This window comes from Limanda limanda, chromosome 9 (assembly GCF_963576545.1).
Source record: "Limanda limanda chromosome 9, fLimLim1.1, whole genome shotgun sequence".
NCBI classification, from domain to species: Eukaryota; Metazoa; Chordata; class Actinopteri; order Pleuronectiformes; family Pleuronectidae; genus Limanda; species Limanda limanda.
This window is the reverse complement of record NC_083644.1, coordinates 3,776,388-3,789,119: the sequence shown is the minus strand read 5'-3', so window position 1 is coordinate 3,789,119 and position 12,732 is coordinate 3,776,388. Positions and strand designations below refer to the sequence as shown.

At 43.3% G+C, this 12,732-nt stretch overlaps 1 protein-coding gene across 3 annotated transcripts in view; it reads left to right on the top strand.

Annotated features, from left to right (window-relative positions):
* The window catches only part of nos1apa (nitric oxide synthase 1 (neuronal) adaptor protein a), a 129,021-nt gene that overhangs the window by 102,898 nt on the left and 13,391 nt on the right, over positions 1-12,732 (top strand). For 2 of the 3 annotated variants that reach the window (XM_061077749.1, XM_061077748.1), the window contains exons 9-10: positions 7,945-8,110; positions 9,320-9,867. In XM_061077749.1, the coding sequence (XP_060933732.1) occupies positions 7,945-8,110; positions 9,320-9,867 (714 nt within the window). Of the gene's footprint in view, positions 1-7,944; positions 8,111-9,319; positions 9,868-12,732 lie in introns of those variants that run through there. The other variant, XM_061077747.1, reaches the window with a different exon arrangement.

Genomic DNA, 12,732 nt, shown 5'->3' with positions numbered 1-12,732 from the left:
TTATCTAAATTATCTTATTTTGTCTCGGGCTGTTGGGCCGAGGTTTTTCTATTTACCAGCGATAACAGATCATCAGTGTGTCAACGTTTTATTGGATTTTCTGTCAGAGTTTCTGCAAGTGTCCTCATTGTCCTTCTCGCGCTGGACCTTGTTGAATTTCACCACTCGTTCTAACTTTCTACAAACAAACTTAGATTAATAGATACGGTACATGACAGCAAAAAACTTTCCAGATGTTTATCAGGGTCAGTCAGAATAAAACAAATAAGAAATGGTGTTAAGAGGCAAATGGTTTCACTTCTTGCTCAAGAAGAAAATGCACCTGACCACTCTCTCAGATGGGAGCTTGTGCATTTACTCTTGTTATGAAACTACTTGTTATTTATTCTACATATTTGAAGTTAATTCCAAATAGACTTTTAGATCACAGATGGTTTTCCCGCTGTACAGACACAGAGACGGAAGGGAAACCAGGTGGAGACGGACTTGTAAAGATGAATATTGTTTGGTTCTGGGGAACAGTTTTGAACAAAGGACGGAATAAAAAAGGTAGAGAGAAGCTGCCGCTGCCTCATTAGAGCTTAAAGGACTCGTTTCAGTCACTTCAAGCTCCTTCAATTTCACGACTCCGATAAGAGGGAGAAGAACACTGGGCAGCCGCAGGTTTACCATCAAGGGACCAACACCAGTGGAGAACCTTTTAATTGGGTCTTTGTCTGACTTCTACTTTCAATTAGAGGCTTTAAATCTTCCTCTTTAAGTTTTTAGGAATACAGACAGACATTATTTCTGCAAACTACAGAGCTGTGGTCGACAAATGGATTCTCTGCGTTCATCTTTTTGAGCTGTAATTCCTAAATGTGTTTCTTTCACTGGATACGCTCTGAAAACCCTGAGAGAGAGAGAGAGAGAGAGAGAGAGAGAGGTGACCTCCTGCCAGCAGGATCCGTATCTCCACCTTTTTTTTGTTTGTTGTTGCAGCTTTTGTAGTTTCACCGTGATTAATCCAATTCTCCATCCATCCTGTAATTTTCACCGCCTGATTACATTGTGAATTGAGGTCTGCAAACGTAGAGGGATGAAATTAGGTTTGTCTTGTTACCCGTCCGTTGCATCACCAGCGTACACACACACACAGACACACACACACACACACAGACACACACACACAAACACACACACGAGCTTTAACAAACAGCATCAGCTTCACATTTCCACACACAAATGAACAATTGCCATAGAAATGGGAGAAATGAGGGAGTCAGTAATAAGTCAGGCAGTGTGACCTTGATCCCTTATTAAAACCAGGATATCGAAATACATGATTACCATGGCAACAATATCTGGAACGCAGACGCGCTTCTGTTTCCTGGTCACGCACTTTGTAGCTCAGACTCACTTACGCTGTTGTGTTATAAATCACGACACATGTTTTCCACAAGAGTAAATGCTTATAATACAGTAAATACTATCATGCATTGTATAAATCCTGAGACTAGATTGATAAACCGTCTCAACCTGTCAGAAAAATCCCAGAAACCAAGATTGAATCTAAATGTGGAGGCACAGTCACATCAGTTAGAAAGTTTTCCCAAAGATACAGAAAAAGAAAAATCAATCCAAACAAACAGCATCAACACACGTCTGATTTATTTAAGTTTCCAGACGTTACAAACTCAAAGATCCTCGGCCAAACAGTGGAGATCCAGGTGTAATGATTTAGCCTCTGTCATTTCTCGTCTTATCGGTTTCTCTCTCCTTTGTTTGTATTTTATCTGCAGGACCAGACTCCGTTTTCCTCAGATATCAGTTCCGCTCGTTTGTTGAATAAAACTAAATTTAACCTTGTGTGGCTGCGTCAAAGCGAGACTGTGATTACTTTCATGAGATATCAAGACGTCTGACTTCTAAAAGAAAAGTTGTTTTCATCCCAGCTTGTTTTGTGTGTTTTGCGTCTTTGTCCGCTCAGTGTGTCCTTCTACCAGCCTCGTGCAGCTCCGCTCAGAGAGACAGCGTCGGGACAAATGTGACACTCGCCGCCAAGGCCTGGGCATAAAGCACGGAGGAGTGGTCGGGCGCTATTAGAGATGTCAGCAGGGCAGCGTGTGCTGGAGTTGAAGCTCCACTCGTCCATAGATCAGGTTCCTGTCGGCAGTGAATCACAGCAGCAGAGTCTTCATCAGGGTGTCGCTCTTTACAGATGAGGTCTGCACAGGCGGCCCGGCCCCGACCCAATCTGGATTCACCTCTGTTAGTCGCTAAGTGCTCAGATAATGGAAGGAGATGACAGACCTCATCAACATTTGTGTCTCTTCCTGGGGAGTGGAATGTGAAGGAAGAAGAGGAGGAGGAAGAGGAGGTGCAGAGGCCTTGAGAGGGAGGCTGTGAATTCTGACTCCCATCTTGGTTCTCTTTGCTTCACTGGCTCCTTATTACAGTTGTGATAGTGAGCTTCTGGAGACCCAGATGTCTCAAGCAGAAGCAGTTTAGTGAAGCTCGATGCATCGGGAAGAAGAGCGAGGAGCAAAGTGAAACAAGTTTAAACTGTGTGGAGTTGTGATGGATTTTAAACAAGAAGGACCCCTCGTGTTAGATTCACAGTTTGTCTGTTTCGCTAAAGTTGTTTTCAGACATGAGCTCTGGAAAATCTCACTCAAATTCGGTCTGGACATTTTCCAGAGATACTTTCACATATGAATAGCGTTGCAATGAGGCAGAAAGTTTCCTGTAAATTTCCGGAAACTTTTCAGAAACTTTCCATGGGAAGTTTAGCTCGGGAATTTTGGGAATTTTGAAAAAAAACAAAACTAGGCATATTAAACGCTGAGCAATAAAAACATCATTCAAAACGCTATTTTAAAGATGTATTGAACGTTGAGTTTCAACCCTCCACTGTGCATTCTTCCATCACATGCACAGATAACTCCCAGCATGCTTCACTCTACAGCAGGGCTATTGAGGCCTGCTGTAGTGTGCAGGACTAGTCAGGTAAGTTTCCATGATATTACTGGGAAAATATATTAGCATGCTGATTGAGGATTGTTCATCTGTTCATCTAGACTATTTCCATTCATTTATCCATCAATTGTAAAATATGTTTACAGACGATTTCAATTGTTTAGCTAAATACAGTTAGTATAAATTACCCACAACATTTCAAGTTTATTCCCGTTAATTCCCGTATATTCCCGTTAATTCCTGTTAATTCCCATGGAAAGTTTCCAACTTTAAATATTCCCGGAATTTTGCAACCCTACATATGAATAACGCATCAGGAGATTGTCCGGGTCAGACTCGTTCACAACAACTGGAAAATGTCTGGAACATTCAGTCGAGGGCTGTTGTTGTTTACAGCTCATCCACACCGGCGTCGGCTCTTGAATCTCCTCGTCTTCCCAAGTTGACGTCTTCGTCTTCTACCTGTACAGCTCCTCTTCTTCATCCTGAGATATTTGTGTTCTTCCAGTTTCAAGCTCGTCACGTGTTAGAAACGTACATTTGGGTTCTCACCCATCCTCTGGAAAAGGTCTATAATGAGCTCAAGAGATACTAACTGACTGTGGGACTGGCTGTTTGCTCTGGCAGTTAAATCATATCTGTTTGAACTGAAGTGTGACCTACAAGAGATCAAGACGAGAAGTCAGTCTGAAGTCATAATTCCACTTTTTGTCTTTTTTTATTACCTCCGCCAATGAGGTAATAAACAGTTTGTCAGATCTGGATAAAGGTGCAGATCCAGGAGTTTGTTTTCTGAGATGGGGCCTTGGCGGAGAAACTTCCTCTCTGAACGTCCTTCCACTTTATTTATTGGTTATTTGAGACCTCACACATTAATACATTTAGCTGTAAATTCACTATATTTGGGCTATAAGTCGTGCACCTGGACAGATGTTACACTTTCACCATTTTAATAAGTTTCAGACTAAATGTGAAACCAAAGGACTTTCCATCGCTTCCTGCTGAGGTGTCCTGTGTATTGTTCCAGCTCCAATCAGGTTTTATGTGTCACCTGTGACGTCAGGGGCCTCAGCGTCTCCGCGGTAACGAGTTCTTTGAAACCACATCAGGCTGCAACGAGAAGCCAGGGAGTCGTTGTGAGTTTGAAGGACTTGTACCTCCATGTCAGGCTCCAGTAGTTCAGAACCTGCTGCGCCCGCCGGCCGCTCCTGCAGGTTTTTATGGGAAAATGTTCAGACACACTTTCGTATTGATTAGACTATTTATATGAACAGAGCAGAATGTGAAGAGCTTTGCTGACAGCAGCGAGCGGCACTTCACTATTCTCATATCACAGATTCACCGGATAAAAGCAGGTTTCACATTCGTCTGTTCTCCGAGGTTAATCTCCGTCAAACTGGTGATGGGCGTGAGAGTTCAGCTGTTTATTCTAAAGGGTCACGGGGGGGGGGTCCGTCCTGAGAGATACAATCCTAAGTGGGAACCTCAACAGCCAGATTCACACGACACTATGTTCAGCACAATGTTCTACTCGCCAACAAATTCTGGACCTTGCCGACAAAAATCCCAGATCGAAGACAAATCGGCTTCAATCAATTTGAATTGTTTTATCGCTGAAGATCTGGAAGAATCACTGACAACTGTTGTGTGTGCGTGAAGGAATCCTGTACTAGTTCATCATATTTGACCCACTCACGAGAATAGAAATGATCATGTTGTGCTCAGTGTTGATATTGTGGCCTCGAACAAATCAGCGTATGGACACTATGAAGAGTTAATATGTGTTTAAACTGTCAGAAGAAGTTGTTAGGAAGTTGGTAAAACACAGAAGCGCCCCGGTCGTCCTTTTCAAACACAGAACCTTCTTGTTGTGAGGCGACAGTGAAAACCTCAAGAATTCCTTCTGTTGAAATCAATGAAAGACATCAGGAGCCGCAGGATGGGAGGAGGCCAAATAGAGTGGGAGGTGGTGCCACTAATATTTAATTTGGAGAAGTACTTTGAAGTCAAAATGGGGAATCATCGCTGTCACTAACGCTGTGCATGTGTGTGTGTGTGTGTGTCTGTGCATGTGTGTGTGTTTGAATATGTATGTGCGGCGTCTCCTTCTCCCTTTCCTCCTCTTTTATATCAAAGATTTAAAGTGTCATTCAAGTTTTATTCTCTCTGTCTTAAATGAGGATGGAGTTTGTGCTTTAATCTCACAGACGGCAGCCGGCTGCGGCATTAAGGCAACGTGAGGATCAGAGAGTCCGGCAATAAAAGTGTAACCGGAGGTTATAAAAGCAAAGTCATTACTAGTGGTGGGGAAAAAAATCGATTCTGTTCAGTATCGCAATATTTTGCGCCCGCGATACTATCGATACTGTAGCACAAAGTATTGCAATTTTTCTTTTACAATTATATAAGTTAACAACCCCTGGCTGGCAAAGCATGACGAGGAGAGTTTCAGAGTTTAAAAGATACCTAGTGTGTCTGTGGAAAGGATGTTCTCCACTGCAGGAGATATAGTAACAGCCCAGAGGAACTTTAACATCTGAGCATGTTGACCAACTCCTTTTTCTGAAGAAAAATGCCAATATTCCCAAATGAATTTAACATTCATCCAACTGGACTGGACTCTAGTAGTACACATTTGTTTATTTTTCTCAATTTGATTGAAGCTCTAGGTTACTCTTATTTATATGATTATTCTCAGGTTTATGTTACTCTATTATGTCTGCTTGATGTTACTGTATTGTGTTTAAATAATTGTAACTTATGTGCTGGGAGCTCAGTGTTCATGTGAGAGGTCTCCTATTCAGAAAATAATTACAAAGGTCCTGTGTCCTGAATGTTCAAGGACAAAGTTTTTGCACTTCAGTTAATGTGTAGAAGACAATGTTGTTCACATAATTAAATGTGACATTTGAAGTGAGGTGAGCAGTCTTATTTTCCTAATTTTTTGTAATGCCTTTGAATAATATGGGGGACATGAATCACAACATATCGCAGAATCGAATCGCAATACTTGCAGTATCGCAACATATCGCAGAATCGCAATACTATTGAATCGTCACATTTTTGCCAATTCCCACCCCTAGTCATTACAAGACCCAACATCTATCGCTGATGTTTTCTCTGTTACTCCAGTCTCTCTGTGTTTGATTTGAAACAATGGAGACGGATTCAATATCTAACAAATAAGTGGAAATGAGTCAAAATCGATTATGATATTTATTATCTATGCCTCCAGATACATTATGGCAGCTCGCCTCTTTCTTTAAGTTATCGCAAGAACCGTTTGAGGGAATTTATTCACATTTGGTCAAAGGTCACTGTGATATTATATAATATTTAAATATCTCAGGAACGCTCCAGGGAATCCTTTCAAATGTTGGTACGAACGTTCACCTGAATTCACGGATTAAGAGCTTTGCATTTGTGTATGTGTGCCACATTTTGTTGTGACTTCACCTAACCTTTTCTTTGCCTTGTGAACGTGTTATTTTAAGAACACTTCTCACAACTCATTTTAAATTAGGCGCAAATGTTCAGCTGGACTTAGGAATTAACTGATTTAATTGATTGATTGAACTTGATTCCTCAAAGATGCCTGTCGAAAATTTCTTCCAATTTGGAACTAACATTCACTTGAATCCGTTTAACACCAAAAGGAGCATGTAATATGAGCAATAGAATCGTTTGCCTTTGCCAGTAGAGGACATTTTGCCAAATGCATAGAACTCCTCCCTGTCTGTGCAAATCAGCGTGTTCACCCAGTTGTCACGTTTCCATCTGTGCCATTCAGAGCCGATGGAAATCTGATTTAGAAAGAAGCCAGATGTTGGTGCGTGTTTTGACCGGAACGAGTCAAGAGCAGAAAAGATTTCAGTGGTCAAATGTTATTTTGATCTTATATGACTATGGAAAGAAATGCAAGTCGACTGAAACTGCACTAGTTGACGGAGGTGGTGAATCTATTTTGATTAAATGTTCATCTCACGATTTCCCAGAGAACAAGGAGACTCGACTGCTCCTTTGAGTTTGTTTCAACGTGTGTTCAGTCAGTTGTTCAGTGTCGGACTTTAATCCTCTCGTCCAGATGTTAATTATCAAACGTGTGTTGGATCCGTGTGGAACAAGCAGCTCTGTTTGTTTCCAAAGTTTTTCTCTACACGTCTCCACCCGGGTGTCACTGATGGATTTATACGCTTCCTGTGTTTGTGTTTTTTTTCCTGCTTTGATTAATTATGACACAGTGAAAATCCAGTGTGACGGATCCATCACTGCCTCCTGCTGAGCTGAGTCAGCTTCATCCTGACGCCTCATCTCCTCACCAGCTCAGACACGAGGAGAAACTCTAGATAATAACAACGTTCATTAGATATCTGGTGTTTCAGCACGGGCAGCACTTTAGCTCATTAGTGCAGCCCGAGGCCAAAGTCTGTTTCAAGACACGTTAGCTTTACCAGCTGTTTGAACCGAATCTAGAAGAGACTGTGAGTTCAACATGAAACTTGATTCCTTTACTCGTAAACAGCTGTTGTGTTGAAGTTCTGTCAGGGAAGAGTCAAGAATAAAATGATGGTGCTGATGCAGATGATTTTTCTCTGTACTGAATATGTAAACTGAACCTTTGCTCAGAATTGCACAATGCAAAACCTTGAAATTTTGTATTTATATCGAAATGAACTTAGTTTTGACTCAAAATGACGACTCACGAGTGTCAAACATATCAGCGCATGTCTTGATTTCATTCAGTAAAAACACGGGTCACAGTTTAATAACCTAATAATATTTATTCCGATCCCTCTGATGAGCAAATCATGTTTTGAAGATCAACACAGTTTGACCTTCAGTGTGTTGGATTTGGGATGTTAGTACTGTCTATATGAAGATTTAAAATGACCCTTTCCTCCTCCTCCTCCTCCTCCTCCTCCTCCTCCTCCTCCTCCTCCTCCTCCTCCTCCTCCTCCTCCTCCTCCTCCTCCTCCTCCTGCGCAGGTCCACCTCCTGAAGGACCAGCTGAGTGCTGAGGCCACAGCTCGCCTGGAGGCTCAGGCCCGAGTCCATCAGCTGCTGCTGCAGAACAAAGACCTGCTGCAGCACATCTCCCTGCTGGTGAAACAGATCCAGGAGCTGGAGATAAAGATGTCTGGACCCAACTCAAGTGAGTGGATCACATGGATGAGTATTGAAATAACTTTTTTACGTAAATATAATATATATTATATATATATATATATAAATATATATTGTTAGCGTGTTAGCGTGCAAGTTTCACCCAGATTTTAAAAGTGAGACGAGAAGAAGAGAAGAAGCAGATTTTATTTTACTCAGGTTCGACCGGTTTCATGACTTTATTGACAGTAATGTAATTTCTGAATCTGTGAATCCAAACTGAGCTGCTGCTTTTCCGCCTAGGGTTGCAAAATTCCGGGAATATTCAAAGCTGGAAACTTTCCATGGGAATTATCAGGAATTAATGGGAATAAACTTGAAATGTTGTTGGTAATTTATACCAACTGTATTTAGCTAAACAATTGAAATCGTCCGTAGACATATTTTACAATTGATGGATAAATAAATGGAAATAGTCTAGATGAACAGATGAACAATCCTCAATCAGCATGCTAATATATTTTCCCAGTTATATCATTGAAACTTACCTGACTAGTCCTGCACACTACAGCAGGCCTCAGTAGCCCTGCTGTAGAGTGAAGCATGCTGGGAGTTATCTGTGCATGTGATGGAAGAATGCACAGTGGAGGGTTGAAACTCAACGTTCCATACATCTTTAAAATAGAGTTTTGAATGATGTTTTTATTGCTCAGCGTTTAATTTGCCTAGTTTTGTTTTTTTTTCAAAATTCCCGAGCTAAACTTCTCATGGAAAGTTTTCGGAAAGTTTCCGGAAATTTACCGGAAACTTTCCACCTCTTTGCAACCCTATTTCCGCCACCTCTCATTTCTCCTGGAGGAGTTTGAGACAGAAGAAGATGAACAGATCTCTTAATGCTTCCTTCAGTGTTTCAGCTCCAGGTCTGTTTCCCCGTGTCCATGGAGACGGATGCAGAACATCTGACTCTCCCGTCCTGATGATGATGAAATGCTTTGAAACATGTTTTTCTTTTTTTTTCATGCTCAATACAAAAAATAATTTAACCGTAGCGGAGTGATTAATTTCCTTTTCATCGCAAATCCCAGATATCTGTATCACAAACATTATTCTGCTGTGAGTGATGGAGGAGGAATTTAAATTAAGCGAGAGTGGAACTTGTGAATGTGACATAAATATTTGATCTGTCTGATCTGCTCATTCATCACTTGTCACCTTCTTCTCCATCTCTAACGCCTGGTCTCTCCTTCCCTCTCTCCAGTGGGCTCCCAGGACAGCTTGCTGGAGATCACCTTCCGCTCGACGATTCCTCCGGTGATCTGCGACGCCACGACTCCGAAACCCGAGCTGTCGGCCGTCAACCTGCCGGCGCTGACCGGGGACGGGACCATCAACGCCTTCTCGTCTTCCAACGGGACGCTGGGAAGCCCCCTAGGTAGGGACCAGTGTCTTCTCAAACTGGAGTGTTTCCGTTTCCTCCCAGGACCCCCGGGGCCGCCTCCTCCTCCTCGACTCCCCTCGCCTCCCCCGCCGCTCAAGCCCACCCGGCTGGAGCTCAAAAGCCCACAGGGGTCAGAGGGCAAATCTCCGGGCTGCCTGGACTTCGCCAGGTTCCGCGAGTCGGGCATCGCCTCCGAGTACGAGTCGGACACGGACGACAGCGAGGACAATGAGGACGAGGGGATGGACGGGGGGGAGGAGGGGATGGAGATCTTCGGCTGGGGGACGGACGAGGAGACGCTGAGGCTGCTCAATGTTCTCAACAGACAGGCCACGCCCGACTGTCTGGGAGATGAGATCGCGGTTTAACGCTCCCCCTGCTGGAGAACGGAGGTTAAACACAAACAGATGTTTTTCTTCACTCGCATCAAAACAACAAGCGTAGGAAAAGCATGTAGCAGGTCGTCACACACGCACAGGGATTCAGAGAAGACTTCAACCAACATATCAGAATACCAGATTAATATCAGATCACAACCAGTTCACCTCTGATTTTATTATTTGGAGTTATTTACCCATTACACAGATATCCAGGACATCAGAGTTAAGGTGTTTTCAGTTTGAACATAAAGGTGAATTTAACCCAGATTGGTGCCGTTAGCTTTGAAGGCATCAGGTTTTATTTTCAGGCAGATTTTTGTGAATAAACTTAGACAATAATTCTCTTCATGTTCAACCTGAACTCGTCTTAACTCGACCTCTGTGGTTCACATCTGTAAAACAAGTCTCCAGAGACTAACTGTGTGAATCTAATCCCTCATCTATATGCACAACCATGCATTCACTCTGATTCTGTAAATCCTCCTTTTTCTTTCCTTTTCTTTATTTCTCTTTCACCCTCTTTTATCCATGCGTCACACACACACACACACACACACACACACACACACACAGACACACACGACCCCAAGCTCCCTGTTGCTGAATTCCTCATTGGGATTCCGGAGCCGTATAACAAATATCAGGGAGTTGACCTGAACCCTGAGGAGTCGTTCTCCCCTGCAACAGATTGAAAGTTGTTTCTGTTTGTTTGTTTGCTCGTCTTCATCAATTGGACGTCAGGATACAACATGAACGAGCTCCTCTGGTTTAATTAAAGATGTACATACACTATATCAAGAGTAGGTTAGGGTCAGGGGCGTGTTTTCAGTTTGTGAGGCGTTGGAGAGCAGCTGTCCGTCACGCTGGAGGGAACAAGACGACCGGGTTTGGACTTGTTGACTCTTCTCTGACGAAGAGAGATGAACTGAAGAGGAACTTTGCTCCAGTCTCTGCGTGTGGAGAGAGAAACGTCTTCTCTCGCTCTGTTCACAACCAATCAAAGACTATTTTTAGAACAAAATCTGTATCTCTCCTGTAAAAAGCTTTGTTTTCTACGTCGTCCCACTGAAGCGTGGAACTGCTCCGTCCTTGACTTTCTGCCGCCGACCCTCCTTTTGTCTCCTCGCAATTTGTTGACTTGTTAGTCGGAGCATGTTTGCACTCTTTTCACTTGTCCGCGCGTTTCCTCGCCTTTTAATTTATGTAAAGCCGGGATTAGTCGGACCTCGAGGAACACCCGTTTGTTTCTCTTATTCATCCCCTAAAAAAAAAACCCCCTCCCGTCGTGCCAGAACAGCGGCTCATGACGGCCAAGTGTGGTTTTGTTTGGTTAAATCCCGGCTCTGTGTATGGCCTCCGGGCACAATGCGGTATTAAAGTGTTCATTTTGTTTCACCAGGAGAGCCACAGAGTTTTCTTTCTCCGTCTGTCAGAGTCAGATCAGTGCCGGCACTCCGGTGTTTGGCTGGAGTCGATGCTGCAGAGATTTTCAAAAAGGGAATCGGGGCCAATTCTCACTATCTCTTGCAAAGAGCTTCATCCTGATAGGATCGAACTAATCTAGTGAGAAGTCCGGAGAACAAACTCCCAGTCAGACGCTGACCTTCTGAAGCCGATGTATCAAAAACCATATCACAGATTCCATCGCAGATTTCACTTCTCTGAGAGTTCGTTTGGACATCGGTGCCAAGTCGGTCTCATATGTGTGTATCCAGAGTGTGTGTGTGTGTGTGTGTGTGTGCGTGTGTGTGTGTTTACAGGCCGACTTTTATCAATACCACTCAGACAGGAGACAGATCAACATGAGTCCTTTTTTACTAACCTGCATGAACCGTAGGTGAGAAAATCCATTTTCAAAATAAGAGCCCCAGACTGAAAAGGAGCCCTGGGGAGAGTCTGACCTCATTAGAAATCACGAGGCAGAACATGAGTTTTAAAATCTTATGTTTTTTAGTTCTGAAGTTTATCGTCACCAGCGTCGTCCAGAATCCAGATCTGATTCCGTCGGGGTCTGTCGACCTCTGCTCTTGTTTTCCATCTTAACATATTTTGTATTTTTCCAGTTTCACGTCATCAGTACGCCCACTTGCTCGCTGTGAATTGAATTGTTGAGATATTACTGACTTTATTTTCCAGAGGTCAGCGGTTGAACTCCAACAATGACCATCAAGGTTGATGGTCAGAACTTCACAAACCACGAGATTTGTTTGAATAAATAAACATGGGCCAGAAAATTACCTCGAGGACACAAAGACAACTTTTACTCTCTGAACTTTCTTTTCTCTCTGTGATGTTTCTCTGTTTCCTTGACGCTTTTCTTTCAAAGTGTTTGAGCAAGACGACAGAAAGAAGAGTGAAGGCCGTCCTCTCTGACGCCTCCTCCTCCTCCTCCTCCTCCTCCTCCTCCTCCTCCTCCTCCTCCTCCTCCTCCTCCTCCTCCTCCTCCTCCTCCTCTTCGTCTTCTTCTCTCTCGCCATCGTCCTTTCTCCTGTTTCTCCTCCTCTGACTTTAACACACATAGACTTCTTTCAGGAGTTCAAGGCTAAAAGATGTTTCCTCTCTGACTGGGACTGGAACTATTCTCTAAATCCTGTTTCTGTCGCAGATGCAATCAACGTCAGATAATGTGATGGCTCAGAGAATAATGAAACTGCCCTTGATGTCGGCAGGGAAAACAAATCCGCGATGAATCATCAGTTTTGTACTTTTCCACACGAACTTACGTCAGCATCGAGCTCAGACACATTTCTGACTCGTGTGGAAAGAGGTTACCTGCTCGCCCGGGAGCCAAGGGCCCGAGAGGAGAACAGGCGTTGGAAACTTATTGTATTTTTAGCGACTTACCGTCCTCCC